The sequence below is a fragment of the Cupressus sempervirens genome, chromosome 8 (genome assembly GCF_028749045.1).
Source record: "Cupressus sempervirens isolate cs-2001-9-10 chromosome 8, ASM2874904v1, whole genome shotgun sequence".
In the NCBI taxonomy this organism is placed as follows: Eukaryota; Viridiplantae; Streptophyta; class Pinopsida; order Cupressales; family Cupressaceae; genus Cupressus; species Cupressus sempervirens.
This window is the reverse complement of record NC_143125.1, coordinates 139,694,832-139,719,812: the sequence shown is the minus strand read 5'-3', so window position 1 is coordinate 139,719,812 and position 24,981 is coordinate 139,694,832. Positions and strand designations below refer to the sequence as shown.

Genomic DNA, 24,981 nt, shown 5'->3' with positions numbered 1-24,981 from the left:
TGGAGGATATCTTATTTGTATTAGGTTTTCCTTCTCCCTTTATGAGATATTTCCTTCTACATGGGTGCCTCACTAGGCTCCTAGTTGGAACTCATTTGGGCTCATTAATTATAATTAGACATCCATGATCATTCGACACTTATCTACACAAGTCATCATCATTTTAGAGTTGTATAATATTGTCAATTCTAATTTCACACATCAACCTAGTTAGTGGCAGGCAATACACCACCACTCTTGGAGTATTGGAGTTGTCTTTAAGTTTGACCAAATCACTCACATCTATATCTATTTTGCATCCCCAAATGGATCGATGGTCAATTAGTTGCATTGTTGTGCTTCATTTTTATCTCATAGATCTTGATAGTTCTTACAAAACATTCTAATCAATGAAAACAAAAAACTTACATAATATGCATCCAATCAATGAATTTAGATACTTTGAGAATCTTTAAGTTTTCTAGAATCAAAATCGAAATCAATAATGCCACTACCCTTAAACATTAGCATCATGCAAGATTTTTTAGATTGAATAAATATAAATTATATTAAATATCACATGTTAGATTATTCATGTAACTTTCAATTTTGAACCTTAAAAAGACATTTTTGCCTCACAAATAGTTTTAATTGATTATATAGAACGAAAGCATTTATCAACTTACATGCATTAACTTTTCAAACATGTAGAATACCAAATACTATTTTAAAAACCAAGAATCTTTAAAAAATGTCTTTTCCATAAATAAAATATCATATAATATTTTGAAGTCTAAGTGTCTTATGGAAATGAAGCATAGTTATAACAAATTCAGTTAAAAATATCTACTTATTGACAAATCAAGTGTAGATGAAAAACTATCTGGGAGCAAGGAAAATTTTAAGGGAAACTTTCTTCATATCTCCATGTCTAATTTTTTAATTTTATTTATAAGATTAAACAAGAAAATCAATGCAGCCCTAAGTTATCTTGATTTAGCTGAAGAATATGGCTTTGGCAGCTAATGCCATTACTATTATTATTACTTTATTAACATCAGAACCTATTAGATCCTATTCTGACACCAATACTAGATAGGCTATCCTTATTAGTAATCTATTGAATCTAGCTAAATTAAGCCCATCTGGCCAAGAAAGACATGGCACCGATTCCAAAAAGAAGAGAAATATATGACCACAATTGAAGCCCCAATTTACTCTGCATTCGTAGGCTTAGAAAATCTGCTGCAAGAAGATCCACGAGTGACATATATATGAGAATTCCTGCAGAGGCTGAGCCGAACATTCCCTCTACAATTAGTGCTGTTGGACTATTTTCATTATATATGGATGAAATTGCGATTCCAATTGCTATTCCCAGAGGTGTAGTAATAGAAAAGAAGAAAGCCATAAACGCTGCCGATTTATCCTTGAACTTTGCCTATCCATTATCATCAACACATATTTAATTAAGTATAAGGCCATCATAAAAATTTCAATCAGTCATATTTCCAATTTGACAAGACAAATAAAATATTCACCTGAACTATGGATCCTCCAAGTCCAATACCTTCAAAAAACTGATGGAATGTCAAAGCAGCAATTAGAGGGCGTACGGTGCATGGACTCTCAGATGCCCCTAACGATATTCCAATTATCACAGAGTGAGCAACTATTCCAAGCTCTAAAACCTGATCCACAAGTCATTCATGTTTTGCATTAGATAGATTTATATGAAAATGGAATCAAACTCATATGTGAGAAACTAGATGAAAATCTTATGAATAAGCTTAGTTGCACATGAAACGACAGTCGTAAAGATTTGTGATATTAGATTTCAAAAATGGAAGATGCCCATAAGAAATAAAGTCAAGGATTGCACATGTCCTTCATCCAAAAAATATTGAGCAGAGAGTTTAATTTATTAGGTATGAGGGTAAGTTTATGAGATGGCATCTAAGAGAAGAGATGTGCACAACTTATTATAGTGTTTTATATACAAGGAAGTATCCCCATGACTTTGCCGAGTGACTCGTAATCCATGTGAGCAAGGGCGAGACTAGTTCCCTTCCGTGAGATGTTCAGCCCACTAGCAATCCCACCTCTTTAATCTATAACTAGTAGACTAGGGGGAACTACCCATAGCCTTAAGTCTATTGTATTATCTGTAAGACTTTTAGGATTCCATCTTGTTGGATATTTTCGGAGCATTATTTCAAATTAGAGTAAATTGAAATATTAATGTAAAAATATTCTAATGTGGTCAAATTAAGAAATGTTATACAAAATTATTTTACACAATGGAATTTAGAAATGTGATTTGAAATGTTGATGTAACAATATTCAACACAATCAATTCAGAAACATGATTGGAATTATCAATGAAATCTAATTTGAAATATTGATTGAAAACTACCCATAGCCTTAAACCTTTTGTGTTATCTACTAGGCGCAGTTTCGGAACCCAAAACTATGAGTAACTACCCATAGCCTCAAACGTATTGTATTATCTATAAGATTTGTTGGATTCAATTGTGTTAGATATTTTTGTCATTTGAAATGTTGATGTAAAAACAGATGAAAAATACAACATAACACTTGCAAATCAGAGGACACACTGTTATCACAGTTACTTATTCATCGCTCTGATAGCAAGTTAAAAACTAATAGTAGACAGTTGAGATGAACTGTAAAAGACATTGACCGTGTTATATTGGACAGTTGATCTGTGCAGACCATTTGACAAAGGAATCAAGCCTTAGTGTGTGATGTTTAAGCCATCCTATTATGAATATGCCATTCTAAAAAGAATATTCAACACAATCAATTTAATAACGTCATTCTTGATGAAATCTAATTTTAAATATTAATTGAAAAACATTTAACACAATGGAATCCAAAAACTCTTTGCGAATGAGTGTAGCCCCAAATCTGAATAGGGTTTGTTTTTGTTTACCTGAGAAATAACTCGGTGGCGAAGAAGTGATGAAGGAGAGTCTTCAGCAGTCGAATCAAACGCATGGGTGCCGACATGTGTATGACGATGACTCTGATGTTCTGACTCTCCACTGTGAACTCCTAACTCCCCATTATTCCCAACTCCTACATCTGATACACCTGCAACCCTAGATCTCATTTTCTTAAGGTGGGCACGTTGATAATATCCAGTAGCCATAGAATCAGCCATGAGACTGCCAACAGCTGCCATCATAGCTATAAACCCAGCAAATGGGAAGTTTTGCCAAGCAGCTCCCTTCAAGCAAGGGTTATCCAGAGACTGAAAGGCATTAGGAAGGATGTGAACAAAACCAGTTGCCACAATAACTCCTGCTGCAAAAGCCTTGATGATAATAAAGATATCTTTATCTGGTTTCAAAGCACTAATACTTCTCCCCAATATAGGCAAGCATACACCAATGGTACCGCCTATCAAAATAGAGGCGATTGCGCAAAGTTTGAGTTGTAGAGCTTCATTCTTGTTTCTACAACTTTGAACCTGAGAACAATCTGCTTCCTCTGCAACCACAAAACTAACTGTTGAAAACAATGTCAATGAGAAGCCAATCATACACAATGTGGGCATGGTGAAGGATTTACAGGAACCCCCAAGAGCTGTTCTACATTTACAGACAATTACAACACAGAATTAAACAAGTCACAAAAAGGTAGAGATTTTTTTAATTTGCTCACATTGTCCTTTTCTGCCTGCCACCCACTCGGCAATATTAATTTTGGAAGGAGGTACCGTCTGAAAGAGAAGTGACAAATTATCTCTCCTTTCGCTATGACATTTTAGCCTTATTTGTCAAATCAGATTATACGTTTAGATCCAATAAAAGATTCTTTTGTTTATTTGTGTATTGTCGTTGGCTGAGGCCTTAGTTTTAGGTTGATATGCCGTATCCAGTGTTTTTCCTCTGTTTTGTATTTATCAGAAGAGACCAAAGATTCATTGATAATGTGTCGCAAAGTTTGAAACGATACTATTAATAAAATATGTATTCCAATTTTCGAAAAAAATTGCTCATACGTCAGGATATTGTAAGATGTTTTTGGATAATATAGAGACGTCTTAACTGGCTTGAATTGTGGCCATGCGAATTCCGTTGTGGAGGAGGCAACTCAAGCAGAATTGCCATTAAAAATGAGTGGTGAGGAGAGAGGCGTGTCTATATGTTCCAAATTCTTGGACGGGCTTGTAATTCGGCAGGGTACCTTTAGAATAAATAAATAACAATATTATTATTATATTAATTTCTATTCATTTATTTGACATGGAGGTATCCTCTTTTAAATTACTTTTAGGAAAAAAGGATAAATCAGTTTTGTTTGAGAGCTTATATCGTATGTTCCTATGTTCTTCCTTTCTAGATCACTTTGAAAAAATGCTTTGGTTTTTTTAGCATAACATTACCCTTAAATTAAATGTCTAGAAGGCTTCTTGTTTATAGTTGGAATTAAATAAATATTGTTTTTAAATTAGATTATGTTAATATCTATGTATTTATTTGACATGGAGGTGTCCCATATTAAATTGATTGAAAGAAAATAGGATAAATAAGTTTTGTTTAAGAGCTAAGTTTTATAGTATGTTCCTATGTTCTTTCTTTTTAGACCACCTTGAAAAAACACTATGGTTACCTTCTATTTTAGCATAACAGTAGTCCTAAATTAAATGCCTGTGAAGGCTTCTCGTTTACAGTTGGAATAACCTTGATGGTAACCTCCTTGTAGGATTGGTTATCCAAACTATTAGTCATCACACACCTCCAAGTTTTCTTCCCTATCAATTGCACTACACTTGTTCGAAAGAACTAGTTAGGCCTCCCTTGTGTCTTCATCATTTTCCCTAAACAACCTCCTTATTTATGCTTCCACATCTCATGTCATAAATTTTCCTCATGTGTCCACTAAGACATTAGAGGAAGAATATGAATGATTTGTTTTATATCTAAAATTGTAATTACATTTTCAAAAGGAGAACATGTGATCTTAATTAGGATAAGATAAAATGGATATGTTTGCTTCTTATGAGCATGAACTATCATTATTTGAGCACAAGTCATATATTGGGAGATCTAGAGAGTCATTGATGACTTATAAAGCTTATGCAAAGTAAAATACTTTACTGGTTCAATGGGATAACAAGTGATGTTGGAGAAATTCAGAAAAATAGATAGATATTTTATTATATCTCATTATTGTTCACGTGCCTAGGTGTGGGTTTTTGGACTTAGATTTAAGCCCCTTATTTCTAGTTATCACTTTAGTTTTTTCTCATCCACTTTACTTCAAAATGGATTCATGGCATAACAATTTTGTATGATTATTTTTATAAGTATCCCAATCCTACTATGTTTCTTTACAGAAGGCCTTCTGGTTGAGATTAAACTTTGCACTCCAAAGGGCTCTTCCTAGATTTAGACATTAGATTTTAAACGTTTTCCTTTTAAATGTAGAAAATCTTTTAAAACCAGGCATGTTGCAGCTAGGTGTGATATCAAGAGAATCAAACCAAAGAGACCTTTATCTTGCTAGAAGGGTGTGCCATCGCAACACTACACAGTGGTTGAAAATTCATCTCAAGAGAAAGAGATTCATATTGATGAGTTTGATTCAGATAAGGGATAATGTGTTTTGGAAGAGGGAGAGTTGCCTCCTTCTAGTTCTATGAAAAATGTTACACTTCCTTCTAGCCTATGTTAGTTGGATGTGATATCAATGGAGCTTGTTGGTTCTAATCAGTGCAGAATTACTAGACCTATTAGTAATGGGGTTGTTTAGTACTCTATTAGTAATGATTCTACCCTTGACGCTGTCGCTAAGTTTATTATAGTCTCTCTAGAAAATGGTCCTAGTTAGGCCCATAGATTTTCCCTTTGATTTTTGGTTGCTAGTGAGGTGGTTCATTCTGGTTGTGTTATCCATGGAGCCTCTACTTTGGTTTCTTACGGATGGTAGGATAGGGCCACTTTAGTGGACGAAGGCTAGATCCTAGTAATTGGAAAACATTCTAAAAATTTTCCTCCTCAATCTAACGAGACTCTTTGTTTGCAAGTTGTAGGGCCATATTCATAAAACCTATTTGGTCATTTTTGGCTTAGGGCAAAGTGACCCTTTGCACTTTTTGTTGGTTTGGTTTGGGCTACTCTTATTTTATGGTAGCATTGGGCTTCATTGTGGGTTTTTTCTCCCCTTATGTAAAGGGTGTCAAGTCCCTTCAAAACTTATTTTCCCCATGACAAAAAACATTTTTTAATTTTTAAATACTATTTTATTTATTATTTATTATTTATTATTTTTTAAATATTCTTTTAAAATTTTTTTTTTTAATTTTTAATTTTTGATTTAATTTTGAATTTTTTTTATGTTTTAAATTTTACATTAAAAATTTTTCACAGATTTTATGGCGAACAAGGTAGGAGGAACAATTTTGAATTTGTAGATAGGTGGGAATTATGTTTGGTTAGATTTAGGGCTTCTATTGAGTTTGAATCCCATGATTCTTATGATTCAAAGAAAATAGAGGAAGCTCCAAAGGATGGTGACCCATCGTCAACCCAAAAGGACCATGGTAAGAAAATTTTCTAATACGTGAACGCTAAAAAGGAGAATAACTAGGTGTTAGGATCCTCAGATCAAGTGATCAAGTTGGGTCGTTCGTATTGAGATCCTCTTCAACTATGTGGGGTGGAGGCTTCGATGCAATCGTGGACTTCTCTCTTTTGGGTCAAACCCATGAGGAAGTCTTGTTTCTCTGAAGTTAAGGATGTATCTTATAAGGACAAGGGAAAGCTCATGATTGAGGTGCCAGATCCACTCATCAAACACAATATTAAGCTCATGGTGTTAGTCGTAGTGGGTATATTCATGGGTCTTAGGCCTAACATTGATATTCTTAGAAGTTATGCTAGAAAGAAATGGGATGTTAAAGGACCAGTTGAGATAATGGCCATGACTAAGGGCTTTCTTTCTTTCCCCTTCTCTTTCTAGGAAGACTTAACTAAAATCTTATGTGTTGGACCTTGGATAATAGTTAAGTTCACCATAGTGCTTCAAATGTTCTCTTCCAAGTTTGATCTCAATGATTCTTACATTGTTGAGGTCTTTATGTTGGTTAGGCAACAAAGGATCATTTGGAATTTTTTAACGAAGAAACTTTTAGTGGAATCACTAACTCTTTTGGGTCAAAACTATTGTCCATTGACCATGTTATTGCCACAAGAGGGAGACTTACTTATGCAAGGATTTGCATCAATATCGAACAAGATGAGGATATGCCTAAAATAATTGAGTTTCATTCTAAGTTAGGTAAATGGTTACAAAATATTAAATATGAGATGATTCTATTTGCTTGCTTCCATTGTAAGAAAGTTGGGCACATTGCAAAAGAAATTATGAACTTCAAGGAGAAAGAGAAAGTTAAAACGATACAAAAAAACACCCAGTAGAGGAAAGAGAGGGACTTAAAGAAAATGGATGAAGCCATTATCTTTGAGTAGAGAAACAATTTTTGTAATGATGTTGTTTCCCTATTATGGAAGAAGGCAGAGGTGAAACTAACCAAGATGGTATACCGAGAAGAATTAGCAGAGCCAACATAAATAAATAGAGGAGACCACAATCATGATCATGGGTCTGTAAGTTGATCAATGGGGAGCCAAAAGATGGGATGATCTACATAATGGTGATCATGTGTCATTGACAAGATACATACAAGTGGAAGGGAATGTTCTCACTTCTAACTTATCGAATTCATTTTGTCTATCGGTCATTTTGGACACCTTATAGGAGAGAATCCTTGAGGAAGGAAATATTCAATAGAGTAATGATTTGAATGATGAAAATGAAATACTTACTCTTGTTAAATCTCCACTTCAGGATCTTCAACCCTACAACGTTCTAGAGGGTTCAATGACTCAATTATGTGACTCTTCTATGGTAGATAATAAGGGAATGATATTGAATACTATGTAAGGAAGAAATATGGGCAATAGTTTAGGATAGAGTGAGGGTATGGAGACCTTGATTAAGGGGGAGGGTGAGAATGTTACTAAAAGGAGGGAAAGAAGGAAGAACAATAAATGTTACTCTCTCTGGCTATCTCTACCCCACGTACGAGTAGGAGCAAGAGTAAGTCTGACATGAGACTTAAGCCAAAAATACCTAGTAGAAAGAAAGCCAACTCTATCTAGGAGGAAGAGGCAAGTGAGAATATTGCATATATTACCCAACTTTCCATCCAAAAGGATTGTTCTTCTAAGAAAAAATGAGTTCATTGTCTCTTGAAACATTCAAGGTTTGAATGAGCCACACCTTTCACAACATGTCATTTCGTCAAAATCTAATGTCATCAACAAATATTTTAGAAATCAACACCATATATTTAGATTCAAATTTCAAATACAAATTACTATTTTTATTTGTTCTAGAAAATCCAATCCTAATCAAATAAGAATACAACCTTTTATATCATGGTCTTGATTCTTGTTACAGTCCATATAATGGGTTTTTCTATTTGCAAACCATGTTCCTCTAATCAGGTTCAATGAATCCCATTCCATCAAGAAATATAGATTTGACATCTATTTGATAAACTTTGAACTTCTTTTAGGTACCATAGGCTAACATTTTTCTTACACCTTAACATCTTGCCATAGGTGTAAAAGTCTCTCCATAATCTATTCCTTCTTGTGTAGAACCTTTGAAAATTAATCCTAACTTGTCTCTTATCACTTCTCTATTTTTATTTAGCTTAATTTGAAATCCCATTTGGCTCCAATCTAATTCTTGTTGGCAAGTCTTAGTACTAATGTCCATGCATTTTTCTTCTCTATTTGATGAATCTCTTCATTCATAACATATATCCAATCCTCATTTTCCAATGAAACCTTTATTGTTCAAGGTTAAAAATAAGCAATCAAATAGGTATTATCTATTAACTTACTTTTTGTATGTACTTGAATACTTTTGTCTCCAATAATTTTTTTAGGGGAATGATTCTTTGTCACATATTTGATCAATATAGGTTTAGTTCTTTGATTTTCAAAAATTTCTCTACTCGATAGGGGTAGAACTTCATGCTAGGATTATATTTTCCAATGTTCAAGTAAAAAATTATGTGACTTGGGTGATATTGTTTGGTTCTTGGTGGCTCTCTTCTATAACTCTAGTAGTGTGTCGAGTACCTCTTCATAAACATACATAAACTTGTTGTAATCTATAGATCCTTCTTTCTTTCCACATCATTGTTCTATGCAAACTCATCAAACCTTACATTTTCACTTTCACTCATCTTGTTAGTAGCATTTTTGAAACATTTAAAATATTTTCATTTAGATGAATAGCCAAGAAATATACCTTCATCTTCTTTAAAATCAGATTTACCAATCCTTGTATCTTTGTGAATGTAACACCTATGTCCAAAGACTTTGAAATAACTTACGTTCGTTGCATGACCATACGAAAGTTCATAAGGTATCTTATTTGTTCCTTTCTTTAATTAAACTTGGTTGGGAGTATAAAAAGAAGTGCTAACAACTTCTCTCCAGAATATCTGAGCAAACTCCTTTTCAATCATCAATGTCCTTGCACAATCAAAAATTGATCTATTTCTTCTTTCAGCAATACCACTCTATTGTAGTTTCATTGGTGTAGATAACTATTTCCTAATACCAATCTTAGTAGAAAAGTTAGTAAATTACTTAGACATAAACTCACCACCTCTATTAGATCTTGAACATTTCAAATACTTTCCAATTTCTTTATCAACTCTAGCTTTTGTATCATCTTAAAATGGAATAACTTCCATCTTGGTAGGTTTAGCAACCCCTTTTAGTACATTGATCATGTTATATTTGCATTTAGGATGCATTTTGCACTTGATTCCTTCATTCTAGGTGAAAATAGGGTCAGGATCTCAAAGGTTCTCCTTAATTTTGCTCCTCCATTGCTTTATTTTCTAGGTAGTGTTGGGACTAAAAATTGCATGGTCAATTTTGAGAACCATTAAAAAAATCAAGCCCTTAAATGCTTTTAAATGAGATTGTACCTGGTTGTCATTCTGAGGCCTAAGAGGTGTTTAATGTTTCTAACACCTTTCATTTAGTGCATCTATGTGTTCTATGAAGTTAAAATGACATTTCAAACCATTCTGTGAAGTCCCATTTTGAGCTAGTCTCAAAATTTGCAATTCTGCCCAAGTGTCAAATAGCGATCAGAGGCCCAATTTGCATTTGAATATATTTTACCCAAAAATGTGTCATGACCCACCACTTTGAGGATGTTTAGTGTCCATAATAGAGAACCTATGTTTCAGTTTTCAAGTCATTTCAAATTCGTTTGACTAGGTTTCAAACCCCTCAAAGTTGGTCATTTAATGTTTTGTACATTTGTGTAGTTGTTCACAATTATGGGAAGCCCTGTTCGACCAATCATATTTTTGACCCAATTGACCCAAATGAAGAAATTCTTTTTGCATTGTGTTCCAGGGGTCAAACACTTCATATGTTCAAGTTTTGAGGTCATGACGAATCCATTTGATCAATTTGCTAACATGATTAAAAACCCAGTTTGCATTGTTTGTTGCGGCTAAGGTATCCAGATTGATCTGTACCCTTGTTCAACACATTATAACTTTGGTTCTGTGATTGGTGACCCTAAATGGATTGTATTATTTTGTTTTCTCCTAAAAATCCTTGAAGTATGCCAGTTCTTAAGTCATGACGAATCCATCTGCATACTTTCATATGTCCGTACATTTGTCAAAAATCACTTTTGACACTTTTCCTAGTTAAAATTTTCAAGTGCGTGTTTTCAAAAATTCGCCAAATGTGCCATGTGATTCGTCATGAGCCCAAAACATGGAATTATTTTCTCTCCATGGTAAAGAACCTATATCCAGGTTTTTAGAAGCCCAAGTGATCAATAACCCCAATTTATAATGGCGAACCCGAGCCTAGTTTATGTTTTTTAACATTGTTTGCCTGCAGGGTAATTAAAGTATGGATGTTCGACAATTAAAATCTTTTTACTGGAAAATCATCATGGGCTAAGAATTTTCAGTGTGATAGAGTGTGCAGGATTGAACACTCATGCCGATTTTTGTGGCTTGGTTACTTGGTTGACTCAGTTTTTAATGCCAACTAGCAGATCTCTAGACACAAATTCACAATGTGTAGAATTGGTTAAAAGAAGTTGGCTGAAAATATCTACAAGATTGTTGAACTTGCACAAGGATCAAACACCTCCATATTTGATTGAAGCTTTGAGCCATCATAGCCAACAATAGCATAGTAGTCAAAGCCACACATTACTATCATTATTTTTAGAAGGGAAACTTTTGATACATAGTACACAACTTGATAAAATTTTGATTTATTATATTAAATCATTTTTTACTGGAGACATGCAAATGAAGAAACCCACATAGTAAAGGAGGTTCCCAAGTAAAAAGGGAGCAGGCAGAATACTTCATAATCATGATGAATGCTAAAACAAGAGCCTCAGCAAATAAAAGAGAAAAGTCATGAGCAAGAAAGCAAGAGCTCACATTTTAGCAAGGGTTTAGAAGTGGGAAATGTTTTGAATGAATGCCAAGTTTGAAGCAGAACCAAATAAAATAGAGCACATGCCCAAGTCAAAGGAAGAAGTTGTATAACATACCATAGGTAAAAAGAGCCCACGTGTGGCAAGGAAAAGAATAGCAAGCTGATGCCATTAGAGACAGTCACACCAAGTAAAGAGGAATCTATCTCAGAAAAGTTATGCAATCAGTTGGAAGTAGCATGAAAACGTGAATTAGATCATGCTAAGGAATGGAGGAGCTATTTTAGAGAACCCATGGTTAATGTGAACTAAATCCGCATAGTGGAAAGGCTGAAACATAATAAATAAGCTCATGCATTCATTGAAGAGAAGCTCAATCAAAACCGTTTGCAAGTAAAAGTTGTTCACAAGGAGAAAGTGCAGATTGAAAGGTAGTCAAAGTCATGGCAAGGAAAATAAGAGCTCACGGCTAAGAAAAAGCCATAGAGCATCATTTTAAAAGCCTCAAGCCATAGCCTGTAGTCCATTCATGCATATAAAAGCCACTAGCATATTTTAAAAAAAAAGACTCAGGCCCATGATAGAGCAAAGGTAATGAGCATCAAAAGGAAAATCTACCAATAATTAAAAGACCAAGTTGCAGTTACAGGTGAAGTCCAGCAATGCAAACTACAGGGAAGCATTGATTCCAAATATCCCATATTGGTTATGCGGCAAGTCTTTTAAATCTTTAAATACCATAGCCCACACAAAGTAGGTTGTCTATAAGACATGAGCTCTTTTGTGAAAGCCAACGCATGTGGAGGTAGGTCCATCCTATGCTCAGCCAAAGGTGACATCAGCATGACCAGGGCATTGTTTTGAATGAAAAAGCAACAGTAATGATGTGGCAACGATGCACAAGATGCTGCCACGTGTCGAGATCGAAGGGTTGGTGCATGCCCATAAAATCAAGTTGCTCACTAGATAAATATTGCGAGAATGCAAGATTGTGACATGTGGCGACGAGTCCTAGTTGATCCTGAGGTGGAGATCAAGAAAAATTTGAGAGGATGCGCCAGATCGTGACACGTGTCACAATCTGATGGTGGGCGCATGCCCGTAAAATGAAGTTGCAAGATCGTTAAGAAATGCAGGCAAGCGGGTGAGCGCCACGTGGCGATGACATGACATTGTGTTCATGGTAGTGACTAGATATAGGTTGGCCAATCGGGTGCTACCACATGGCAGCTTGGTCAAACCCAGTTGACCCTGAATTTCAACGGAGAGGCAAAAAATAAAAAAATTATTAAAATTGTTTTCTTTTAAAATTTATTTTTTCAAATGTGCAGACTTTTAAATTTTCAAAATGATATTGCCTAAAGTTCAGACTTTAAAAGAATTTAAATTTTTGAAAAATTTAAATTTTAAATATATGCAGACCTGAGCTTTGTAACAGGAGAGTATTTTTCAAAATGATTTTTAGTGGGTTTTTGATAAGCAAAATAGGCGATGTTATATATCACTGGAATCAGGAGAAGATGAAATTTCTGATTCTAGAGTCAGTTTTTGCACAGGTATTACTCTGTTTGAGCTACACGAGGTTTTCTATCAGGTACCTGAATTGCAACCATTTTTAGACCAGGAAGTTCAGTTGTGATTTTTGGCAAGTTAATAGCTTGAAAATGCGTAAAAGACAAGGAGAATTCAGCTAGGGGCATCTCTGAGTTAGTTAGATGAAGTTTTATTAGCATTTTGATGCAAATTAGATATTTAGCAAATCATGGATTTCATCATTCAGCTGGGGATATTTTGCAAATCAGTTACAAGGCAATGATGAAATCAAATCAATTCAAGATGGAGAAGGAAGGACGAAGTTTTCAATTGCCAGAAGATTGAATTTCAAGTGGACACTTGTTGTCTTCAGATCAGATCCAAAAATTCTTTTTCTTCTATATTTTCTTTCTTTCTATCATGGTTTGGTTGGAGTTTTTTTGGTTCCAGTTTTTGGAGAGAAACCAGTCACTACTGAGATACCAGTTTTTGGATCCAGTTTTTATATGTTTCCATACTATGATACCACATATTTCTTCAGCATAACTCTCATGTGAACAACAGTTGTAGAGATAATATAGATAGTTCTGAGATATTAGGTTGTTTCATGTTTTAATTTTATGCATCTGAATGTATAGTTTCAAGGAAATGAATACATATGAGCAACAATTTCACTAGTTTTGTTCTGGTTCTTGTCTCCTGTCTTAGCAATCTGTAAGTCTTATGTGGTTTTGGAACAAAGATTTGAGACCCATTTGCATCCCTTTCAGGTTGTATGTTTGATGTATTTTGCTGTTGGACCAAAGGGCCAAGTAAATGCTTGATATGTTTGAACAAGGTTACTGGTTATTTGAGAAGGATGTTTTGTGAGAATGAGACCTGAATGAACACTGATATCTGAATCACAAGGTGGTTGGATAGATTTGATGTTTGGATATATGAGATACATCCTGATGTCACAAATGTATGTTTTGAATTCATGGAATTGCCCAATGGATTAGGCACTAATCAGTTATAGGATCACTGGTTATACTGTTGCATTTTTGAGGTTTTGTTGAATCAACATCTTTAATCAAACGAATTTTCCTTTAATGTTGAAGAGCTATAATAGAATGCCCTCACTCAGCTTCTGAGATTCCTAGATCTGCATCTAGCTATTGTAGGTCTGTGTTATTTCATGATTTCTTAGGAGAAATAAGGGTTTTATCTGCTTTGAATAGATTCAGTGTATGCTTTGATAACTGGTACCATATAAGGAATCTACAGGTCTACTCGCCTAGGTTTTACATGGCCTGAAGTGCAGAAGGAGTATAGCCTTATAGTTGGCCTGGTGTCTGAATGGATGTGTTGATAATGGGACTTAGCTGCCCCTAGATGCATCTTATTCTCATTAGGGTAATTGGAAATGGGAAACATTTTCATTATAGTATTTTTTCTTATTCTTGGCATTTAGTCCTATTTTGATATCATTTCTAGTTTTTCGGGTATCCTCAAGACTTTCTACTTTTTTGTCTGGTTGGTTTTTGACCCCTAAGTCAACCTTGACCTACAGCATGGTCAACTAGGTTGACCCTGACCTAGGGTAGGGTCAAGGTCATCTTTGACCTTCTTTAGAATCTGATCCCTCTTTCTAGATTTTGGTCCTAAAGGGTTCTGAAATCAATGTTGGGCTTTTAAATTTGTATGTAAAAGGGGTTTAATTCGAGACTAATTTAATTATTTTCCCTCCTTGGTTATTGTGATTGGACAATAATTTGAGGTGAATTTGAATTATGGGTCCTCACATTACTTTAGGAGCGTCAGCTTGAAGCCTCTATATAAAGACTCTAATTTGCATCTATCTACGACTAGAGAAGAGAAATAAAAGAGAACTAGAAGGACAACTAGAATCAAGAGATGATGTTATGAAGATGCAAGATTGTAAGAGAATGATATAGAAGATCAAGTTATTGTTGATATCAAGCATTCTTATACCATCGTGAACATCTATTTGGAGCAAGAGAGATCTAATCTTCCTTCGTTCACCATTATTGATATTCAAGCATTCAAAGATACAATTATGGGGTAGCAATTATGGATTATGAGTTTGGTAGGAGTACTTTATCCTTGGTGCTTGGTATGCTTTCTTATCATATTTAATTCTATTTCTTTCTTTCTCATACATATTCATGTTAGGGTTTCAATCTAGTAGATTAGACCTTAGCATTACACATTCAATACACACACACATTCTATTATATATAGCTATTTGTGGAGGTTGAAATCACCAAAATAGGGGTTTGACTAAGGAAAAGCCCTATATAGCCTCCCCAAAACCCCAGTTTTAGATATATGTAGGTGTTGTTTCAAAGATTGAAGTATAGATTTGGATGCCCTTTTTCAAAAAACTTTGGAGATCTGTAAACAGAATTTTCATCGGAGCAATGTAGGTCAAGGTCAACTTTTCGGGGCACAATTGTGCCCTAGGGTAAGATTGTGCTTTGCCAACTAGGTCAAGGTCAACTTGCCCTCAAAAGGATAAATTTTTTTTGGGTTTTCTCTATCTTGACATTTCCAGTCTAAAATGAGTTACATATTTTCCAGAAACTGTGCATAGGCATAAGAAAATAGGTATTTCCAAATTGGTGTTATTTTGAGGTATGTGTCTTACCTTGTTTAACTTTGAGCATTTCCATTACTTATTCCATATCAACTCTAAAACAATATATGAATAGTGTTGAATGTATTATACATTGTTAGATATCTATTTTTACTCTATTCATTTTGGTGAACCTGCGATAGACAACTCTTTCTTTTTGGTGTTAGATTTGGATGTTGTGTTAGATGTTGCATGTTAATTAGATTTATTTTATTTATATGTTATATAAATAAAAAAAATTACAAAATCTCTTTAAAATACAAAAAATATTTTCATTTTCATGCTTTTTGTTATCTATATGTATGATTCTTTTTTGGAATACTTTGATGAGGTTTTTATTGTAAAAGAAGATAGATTCCATAATGAGATACATAGTAGTGAAGATGAAAATGGTCTTGATAAGATCTCCATTGATCCTATTCCTATTTTAATCTCCTCCACAATCTCTCCAATTGACCTTTACCAAAGGGTGTGTCCATGGTTACTTTCATGTTCCACTATATGCAACATTGATAAACCTAAGCTAATATATCCTACACCTTTGATGACTGTAAAACAATGACCTTGATGACCTCGACTGACAATTAAGGGTAAAACTAGAGATCCTTTAGATTTCATTGATAATACTAATTTCATTTCACATACTTATCACACATATAATAACCCTTAGCCTACTATTCTAGCTTGTTTACCACCTTCTCAACCTATTCTTCCTCAAGCTCCTAAGTTTTCAGATCTACCTTTAAGGAGTAGAGCTTAGTTGATCAATTACATGCTACTACTATTATGATGTCTTTATGGGACTTACTTCAAGCTTCTCTAGCATATTATGAGGCATTGCCAAAAACATTATGTACTCTTCTTGCTTCACCTCCTAATCAAGAAAAAATTCATTCTATTTTGGATTGCATTCATGATATACCTTCTGTACCTCCTATTATGTTTTCCAATAATGATTACCTTCTCTTGAGGTGTAGAATCAATATGATGCTCTTATGGTTGTTGTTTCAATTAATCAAAGTATAATTTAAAGAACATTAATTGATAATGGATCTAGGCTTAATGTTTGTAGCATGGAGATGCTTAAAGAAATTAAGGTTGATCTTACTACTATTCAATCTGATAATATCCCTATACGCAGATTTGAAAATATTGCAAAAAGAACTTTGGGCATTATTGCCTTACCTATTAAAGTAGGTCTGGTCATCCTAAATATGTCTATTCATGCTATGCATGGACCTCTCAATTATAATCTTCTATTAGGAAGACCTTGGTTGTATACTATGCATGCAATTCCTTCTAATCTTCATTGTAAGGTTAGGTTTATTTATAACAACTTAATGTATACATTAAATGTAAATGATGTGCTAAATCCTTTCCTAAATGTATAATATGTTAAAAATTTTGAGCCTCTTCAACCAAGTAAAGAATTAAAAAACAACATAAGATTCAATAGTCAGAAGATGAAGAAACAAACTAAATTTGAGAAACAAGTTTTTATTCCTCTCCAACTTTCTGAGGAAGTAAAAAGTAATTTTGTTGCTGCTTTAGTAAAAGAAATGAATGAAATGATAAAACCTAATTATTCTGATATTGTGATGTATGTCGCTCCTATTGAGAATAGATTTATACAAGTATGATAAATGTGTTTCAAGCATTGTTTAGTTACTGATGTCAAACCTACTAGTTGCTAGTAAGACAGTTGGTTATATGATTTAAGTACCATCATTTATGTGATTGATGAAGAGAATTTGATCAATGAGGTAACAATAACACGTAGAGGAAAGCTTGAGTTATGATATGAAAAGGAGTACAATAATCAATTAAGAAAGCGATATTATAGTGCATTTATAATCTACTTAAGGTTGCAAAGGTTGATTACATTGACTAAGTTTAGAAGAACAAGTTAAATGAAGTTTGTCAACCAAGTTTAACATTTTGCATAGTGGGTGACAAGAAAAGTTAGCCCAAGCCCAGTAGAAAATTAGTTGGAGCCAAGAAAAGTCAATTATAGTGTAAGTCAACTAAAATAGAGTAAGTTGAGTAAATTTTAGTTGATGCCAATCACCAGTAAACTTTAGTTCATGCCGACTAATTTGATATAGGATGCAAAGAAATGTAGCATGTGTTGAGCATCAGAAGCCAGTTAATGTTGAGTGTTAGCATTATGAGAAACATCAAGAATTTGATGAATCTGAATTGTCAAGTTTGATTTCTTAGATTTTGTAAACCATGTGGAAGATAAGGTCAATGAGTTGGTGGCACAAAATTCATGGTGAACTATTTTGAGGCAAATTCAAAGAAGACTAAAGATGTTTCTAGAAGGGAATGAAATGAAATGATGGTAGATTCATTAAATCCTACCTAATCTGACCTAAACACATTATGAATGATGGAGGATGAATGAAAAATATCTTAATTCTCTATTTATAGAGATGGCTAGTTAGAAGAAAAGGTTGTCATGTGTGAGAACCTAAGGAAGAGAAGGAGTCTAGAGTATTGATTCATTCAGTGACCTAAGCAAAGAGACTACATTGGCAAGAAAAGAAAGAAGGCTAAGGGTATGGATGCTTGAAGGGTAATCAAGCTATCAATGCTGAAGAGTGTGAAATCCAAGAAGAATGGAGGGCTAAAATAGAGATTTGTAATTATAATTGTGTTGTAAGTTGTTATCAAATCAAGCCTTACTATTACTTTATAATCATTGTATCGGTCTAGAGTAAATCCTTTGGATTAAGGTTGACCTAATAGTCATTTGTAAATCCTTTAACCAGGTAACATTCCAAGTGGATGATCTAAAGTCCTCTAACAAGGCTCACTCCTAATAGGGTGACTGAAATCTTTTAACAAGGTCACATTTAACAATGTGCATTGTAACCTTTATTAGGGTTGGCCTTTTACAAGGAATCACTTTAGAAGAGTGAGATTGAGTAGCATGTTATTGGGTCTCCACATTAGACCATTGTGTCAAATGTGTTATTCAATCTATTATGTTTAATGTTTACTTTCCTGCAAATTGATTTGACAATAACCTACAAGTTTAAGTGATTGCATTATCTAATGGATGCATTCATGATGAACATGCTTTATGGATATGGGTTCACTAAGCTATCAAAAGTTTTATTTCTACATCTGTATCCTAGATAACTAATTCAACGCCCGCTCCCCCCCCCCCCCCCCCCAAGTTTTTCTAAAGAATTCCAACAATTGGTATCAAAGCCATCTACTTAAGAGGACTAGTTTGAAGGACAAGATTTTAGAAAGAGAAATACCCAAACTTAATAGAGATAACTTTCCTACATGGAAAGGTCTAATAAAGCTACACCTAGGAGGTATTGCGGATCATGCACAATCTACCATTGCTATTGAGTGTGTTTATCCCATTGTAGCCCTAACTATTGAAGATCTGAAAAAGAAGAAAGAACACAATTAGCCAATGTTGCAAATTTTTCCCTAAGCTATGTTGAGTTTGATAATATCAAAGGTTGTGATAGTGCAAAGAAAATGTGGGACGCTTTACACACTATCTATGGAGGTGACAAAAATGTTCTAAGAGCTAAAGTTGAAAGTCTCAACAGTAAGTTCAATTATGTGAGAGTGCAAGAAGGTGAGAATATTTCTCAATATTTGTCTAGGATAAAAGAAGTTGTTAACACAATAAGAGGAGCTACTGGTAAAATAGATGGTGATATTGTACTAAGTAAAGTTTTGAGAAAATTGTTGCCTATTTATGCTATTAGAGTTTCTGCAATACAAGAATTAAGATGTATGCCAGGGAATGATCTAACCCTTGAAGGTCTGGTAGGTAGGCTCATTTCTTTTGAGTTATATAACTTTAATAATTATAAACCTAAAAATATTGAATTAGCTTTCAAATCTAAGTCATCATTAAAGGAACCTGATGAGAAGAAGAAGAAGAAAAAGGCAAAATATATGTCTAGTGATAGTGATACAAATGAGGAATATGTAGATCAACTTGAACCACTATTAGCAAGGAGATTTCATAGAGGTAAAGGAAAGTATAAAGGTAAGTTACCCATCATGCATTTTAATTGCAATGAGGTTGGTCATATTGTTGCTTGATGTCTAGAGAAGTAGAATTATAGAGGTGGTGACTGTAATATGCCAAAATTGGCTCATTGCCATGACAACCAATTCTAGTCTATTTTAATCAACTCTAAAGCCCTATTTTAATAGGCAATTATTATTTTGATTTATGCTACTTGATTTAATTGTCAAATGCAGGATACCCTAATCTGCATTAATTATATTACTCATTTAATTCCTAAAGTATTGACTCAGATTAGTTGCATTAAACCTATTGATTATATTTAATTTAAATATATAGTGCTTATACTTGAATTAAATTAATTTATCTCTTAAGGCTAATGTACTAAGGAATTAAATTTATTTAATTTAATAATGCAGTTACTTTAATTAATTGAATGTGATTATTCAATTAATTGAATTATGCATTTAATGAGCTCATATCTCACTTTACTAAATTAAATAATCTCTTTAGTTCCAAAATGGAAACTTTGAGTGAACTATCTCTCAAATTGGAAATAATTTAGTTAACTTGTTCTCACAATTATGTAAAGCTCAGTTAACTACTCATCACACTTAGATCTGAAACAATTAAGTTCACTTGCACAAGGAAGTTTCCATTTCAACTAAATCTTCTCTTTGATCTTAACCATTCATCCCAATTAATCTTGACCATTGATGGAGTTCAATATTTCTATATAAGAGGCTTCTAATTCCTTATTACAAAGGTTGGAATTTGAATTATATTGAATTGTTTTCAAATTGATTACTCATTTAAGTTCTAGCTTTCATACTTGGCTTAGCATTCAATATCATTTTAGATTAAAATATGCATCCATTTAGTTTAATTTTCTTTACTTCTTATTAGAATAAATTGCATATCATCTAGATTAATTGCATAAGCATATACTTGCATAAAAATCCTTTATTCTAGAAAGGTTTGGTTGCCTCCTTCTCAGTCTAAGAGCATATAGGCATAATCCTTCTAGTTAAAATGCAATAGGTCACTCTATTGGGTGTCTTGGATTAACGACTCCAAGTTTATTCCAGGATGACTCCATAAGTAAGGACCATGTTGAAGTGTGTGTGAGGTTCAGAGGTGCACAACCTATACATACATTTCTGGCACCCACCGTGGGGCCAAGAAAAATAAGTTTTTTGGCCTCATTTATCATATTTTCTTATATTTTTGTCATTCTGCCGTACCTATATGTATAGAATTCTAGATTTTCATGCAAAAAGTCTCATTTTTGTGCAAATATTTGAGGATTTTGCCTACTTCTCTACACTTTCTCATGCTAAAAAGTGCCCTATTGCACAATTTCTTGTGTGGCACCTCATTTTCTCATGTGCATTTGTGTAAGAGTTCACACAGATCTATGTAAAAGTTAGTGCAAGAACTTGCAATAACATATTTAAAAATACAGATTTTCAATGCTATTTATCATTTCATTTCAAAGACGTATGGTCTCTAAGGCATCTTTATTTGAGCTTTCTAATTTTTTGTGGCATAACAATTGTCTACAAGATGTTTTGATGAAGATTCCTTTTACACAAACTTTCCAAACATGAACTCACTCTATGTTTGTAGGATGCTATCAAAGATATGATTGTCGAAGACCAATTTTAAAACCAATATAAAATATTGTGTCTTTTTCCTGCTTTCCAAAGATAGTCTAATTAGGGCTTGTGATCTTTGTAGGGTGCAAGACAGAGGAATAGGGGACTATGCTCTTCACCACTTGGAAGTCATGACCAAGGGTGAATCAAAATCCTAGAAGCCTTTGAATGATGGCATCCAAGGGAGGCAAGCAACTTAGTTGTTCTCTAGAGTGAATCCTCTTCTATGATGGGATGACGATTTCCTTTTAGGGGATCATCATGTTTAGAAATGATAATTCTGGATTGATTAAGCTAAGTTGGTGATTAACATGTTTTGTGTTTTTGGGTGAGGAAATAAGGTAGAACAGTATGCTCTTTTCCCTTGAGGGAAATCAAAAACTTTGACACTTATATTCAAACCACCAATCTGAGTCAATCATTTAGAGGGCTTGCTGAAGTGATCCAACCTCTAGGAATGAACCAAGTGAGCACACTCCTTTCACAAGAGATTACAACTCACTATAATAAAGAAGCTTTTTAGAGCAAAAGAATTCAAAGCCATATTAATTTCCTCTCTTTTATTCATGATATCAAATATCAATTGGAGGCTCTATCTATTACATTGGTTGGCACCAGCCCTAGTCTTGCTAAGCAACTATGTGCACTTTCAGATGCTGGTGTAGTCTATTGGTCTCAACTCGACTTGTGAAGCCATCAAGGATTAATATGAATGGAAGCAAAGTAAAAACCCTTAGTTAGAGCTTACCTGGTTCACCTCCAAAAGGGGGCATAATCTTTGTGCAAGGAGGGGGAAGAATCTCTCTTGTAGAACTCACCATAGGCATGCTATTGGGCATTGGAAGGTGGTATATGTGCTTGACCCCTACCACAAGGGTGTTCATTCAATGTATATGTTATTGAGCCCTTTGAATGCACCCAAAAAAATGGGTGCCCTCTAGGGGGTGACACGACTGTGTGAGGTGCACGCATGTGCATAAGTTGTGGGAAAAAGGTTTTGCCATCTCTACCATTTCTTATTTTAGGGATAAAGTGTCCTTTTTGTCAAATCTTAAGCATGTCCAAACCTTTCTAAACAAACTGAAGATCAAGAACCCCCCATCCCTTTGAGTTTCTTTTTCCTCAATTGGATTGTATTTGACTACTTCTTGCTTCTTGTGTCTTGTTTAAAACACTCTATCTTGTTCGAAACCAAATACTATTTAAACAATTTGAAAGTCAACCTTACAATCTATTTGAAATCTATCAACAAACTAATAATCTATCCAGAACAGTCTAAAATTTTCAAAGTCTCTTCAAAATCCAAGTTTTTAGTTATCAGTTTGGTCTCCATTTTCACGCACTGTCTTCAAAATTCTACATGAGTACCATTTGGCTTGTCATTTCTTTGTGTAGACCTATCCAAGTTTTCATGCAAGCTTATGTAAATCTCTGCACGAGATCGTGTAGTCTTGTCCTACTGTCTAGATTTTATTTCACTTATGAGTCCTCTAATGTCTTCACATGGTTCTATGTAACTCTTTGCATGATTTTAAATTTCTGTTATGAATCTTTGCCTAGTCCTGTGATATTTCTCGCATAGATACCAGAGAATCTTAGCATTGGATCTTGAGTCAAACCTATCAATTTGGTCTATCAGAGCTATCTGCACTCTATGTCTAGTTTTTTTCCTACATTAGTTTACCTCTTCTCTATCTATAAGGAGTCCCAAATAGTGGCATCTTTCTTAGCTGATGACTTCTGATCTATACTTTAACTAGTCTCATCTCTCAATTGTCTTATTCTCATCACCTCATGTTCGTTATACTCCATGACATGATAGTCATAATATTTGGCTATTCTAGCCTTCATTCATACTATTCATACCTTAGTATAGAACACTGTTCTCTTTCTTTTTGTGACTACATTTTAGTGTGATCCTTGTCTTGGTCTTTGCTTCTTATCCTTGTCTATGATTGTGACAACACGAAGTGGAAATGTGTTTTATGCCCTTAGATTTAGGTGAGGTTGAGCTAGGGGTTATAATCACGGTAAAGCCACCTTCTTTTTTATACATGGTCTGTGTCCAATTTGTCTAGTGAGGAATCTTCACAATTTCCTTCACCTGTCAGATCATCTTGAGTCCAACAAACATTCTCCATAAACTTACAACAAACAAAGAATCCCCTGTATCAAAAGGATCCTAAAACTAGCAAAGGTCCTGCATCTCCAAACAACCCATCCCCAAGATTATTTGCAAGAATTTGGTGCCTTGTCTATGGAATTTATGCATAATCAAACATATCTCATGTGTTTATTCCCAAGAATTCTAGGTCATTAGGCTATGGAGTGGTTTTCACACTTGCCGTCTAGTATCAAAATGTTTGATGAAATTGCCAACTTGTTTATCCAATAGTATTCTCATAACATTCAACACCTTGTTAACATCTAAGATATGTGTAATCTTAAGTAGAAGGTTGGGGAACCTTTCCTCATATTCCTTTAGAGGTGGAGACAAATTTATACTAAATATTCACGCAAGATTCCTAAAATGGAAAAGCTTCACATCTTCATTGATAATCTCCTACCCAATTTTGGGTATAGAGTCCAACTTCAAGGTCCATACACCTTCAAGGACATGGTCACACAAGCTATCTGCATAAAGGAACTCATTGTCAAGAAGGGTGAACTTACCCTTCAGAAGGAAATAAAACAAGGATCCACCTCTAACAAGGACAAACCCAAGTACATCAACAAGAATTAAGAAATCATACATGATGGGGTTGCTGACAATGTCACTCCTAAACCTGCTAAGGTAGTCTTTAATCTCATAGATAGTCTCAAAATAGCAAAGAATGTTGAGAAACCTCCTCCTGACAACAAGACATCTAGGAATAGACCAAGAAACTCATGGGCTACACACCCTAAATGAGAGTATATGCCTCTGGGTGAACCTTTGGATGTGGTTTACAAGACCTTACTACAAAATAACTCATTTCACCATTGGACAACTCTCACTCTTATGACCTACAACCATGCCCACCATGGTGGAAGGAAACCACATTCTAAAAGTACCACCAAAATAAGCGACACAAAACTAGCAACTGCATAAACCTATGTCACAAAGTATAGGACATGATCAATGATGGTGACATTTTGGTAGATAGACATAACAAGAACTCGGATCAAAAGGCTTTCAAGGAGCCCTTCCCATCTTATAAAAAATGAGAGAGCTCAAAAAAAAAATCTAACAACAAGGTCAACTATACATACTCTAATGACAATAATGTGATCAACATGGTTGAACCTATGGATTTTTGAGTACTGTAACATTATTACCACCAACGATAAGCAAGATAATGATAAACCCAAGACACCATTTGTGTTGAGGGGACCTACTTCCCACACAACTGACAATACATCTTCACAATAATATGCCAATGCTATTACATGTTCTCAAAGGCCCTACACCTTCTCCTCCTGATCTTGAACAACAAAAAAGGTAAAACCCTTGTTGGTCCATCTAGCAATGGTGTAAAACTCACAACAAATTCAACAACCACTAGCTACAATGTTCTTGATCAATTAAAATGAGCTAATGCTCAAATCACAATCTTTGAGCTACTTAAAATTTCACC

At 34.3% G+C, this 24,981-nt stretch overlaps 1 protein-coding gene across 1 annotated transcript; it reads right to left on the bottom strand.

Annotated features, from left to right (window-relative positions):
* Positions 1 to 722: 722 nt before the first annotated feature.
* LOC149541940 (zinc transporter 5-like) lies at positions 723 to 3,677 on the bottom strand. Its single transcript, XM_089796139.1, has 3 exons — positions 2,936 to 3,677; positions 1,521 to 1,670; positions 723 to 1,420 (listed from the first exon to the last, which is right to left on the bottom strand). The coding sequence occupies exons 1-3, from the start codon at positions 3,560 to 3,562 to the stop codon at positions 1,115 to 1,117; spliced, it is 1,083 nt and encodes a 360-aa protein (XP_089652265.1). The 5' UTR covers positions 3,563 to 3,677; the 3' UTR covers positions 723 to 1,114.
* Positions 3,678 to 24,981: the final 21,304 nt, after the last annotated feature.

What these genes read in the sequence shown, in the direction of transcription:
- LOC149541940 (XM_089796139.1), bottom strand. Translation starts at nt 3,562, where the DNA reads ATGCCCACATTGTGTATGATTGGCTTCTCATTGACATTGTTTTCAACA. An exon ending in GCCACCGAGTTATTTCTCAG is followed by an intron (nt 1,671 to 2,935) that starts GTAAACAAAAAC and finishes CTTGTGGATCAG; the next exon opens with GTTTTAGAGCTTGGAATAGT. An exon ending in TTGGAGGATCCATAGTTCAG is followed by an intron (nt 1,421 to 1,520) that starts GTGAATATTTTA and finishes GATAATGGATAG; the next exon opens with GCAAAGTTCAAGGATAAATC.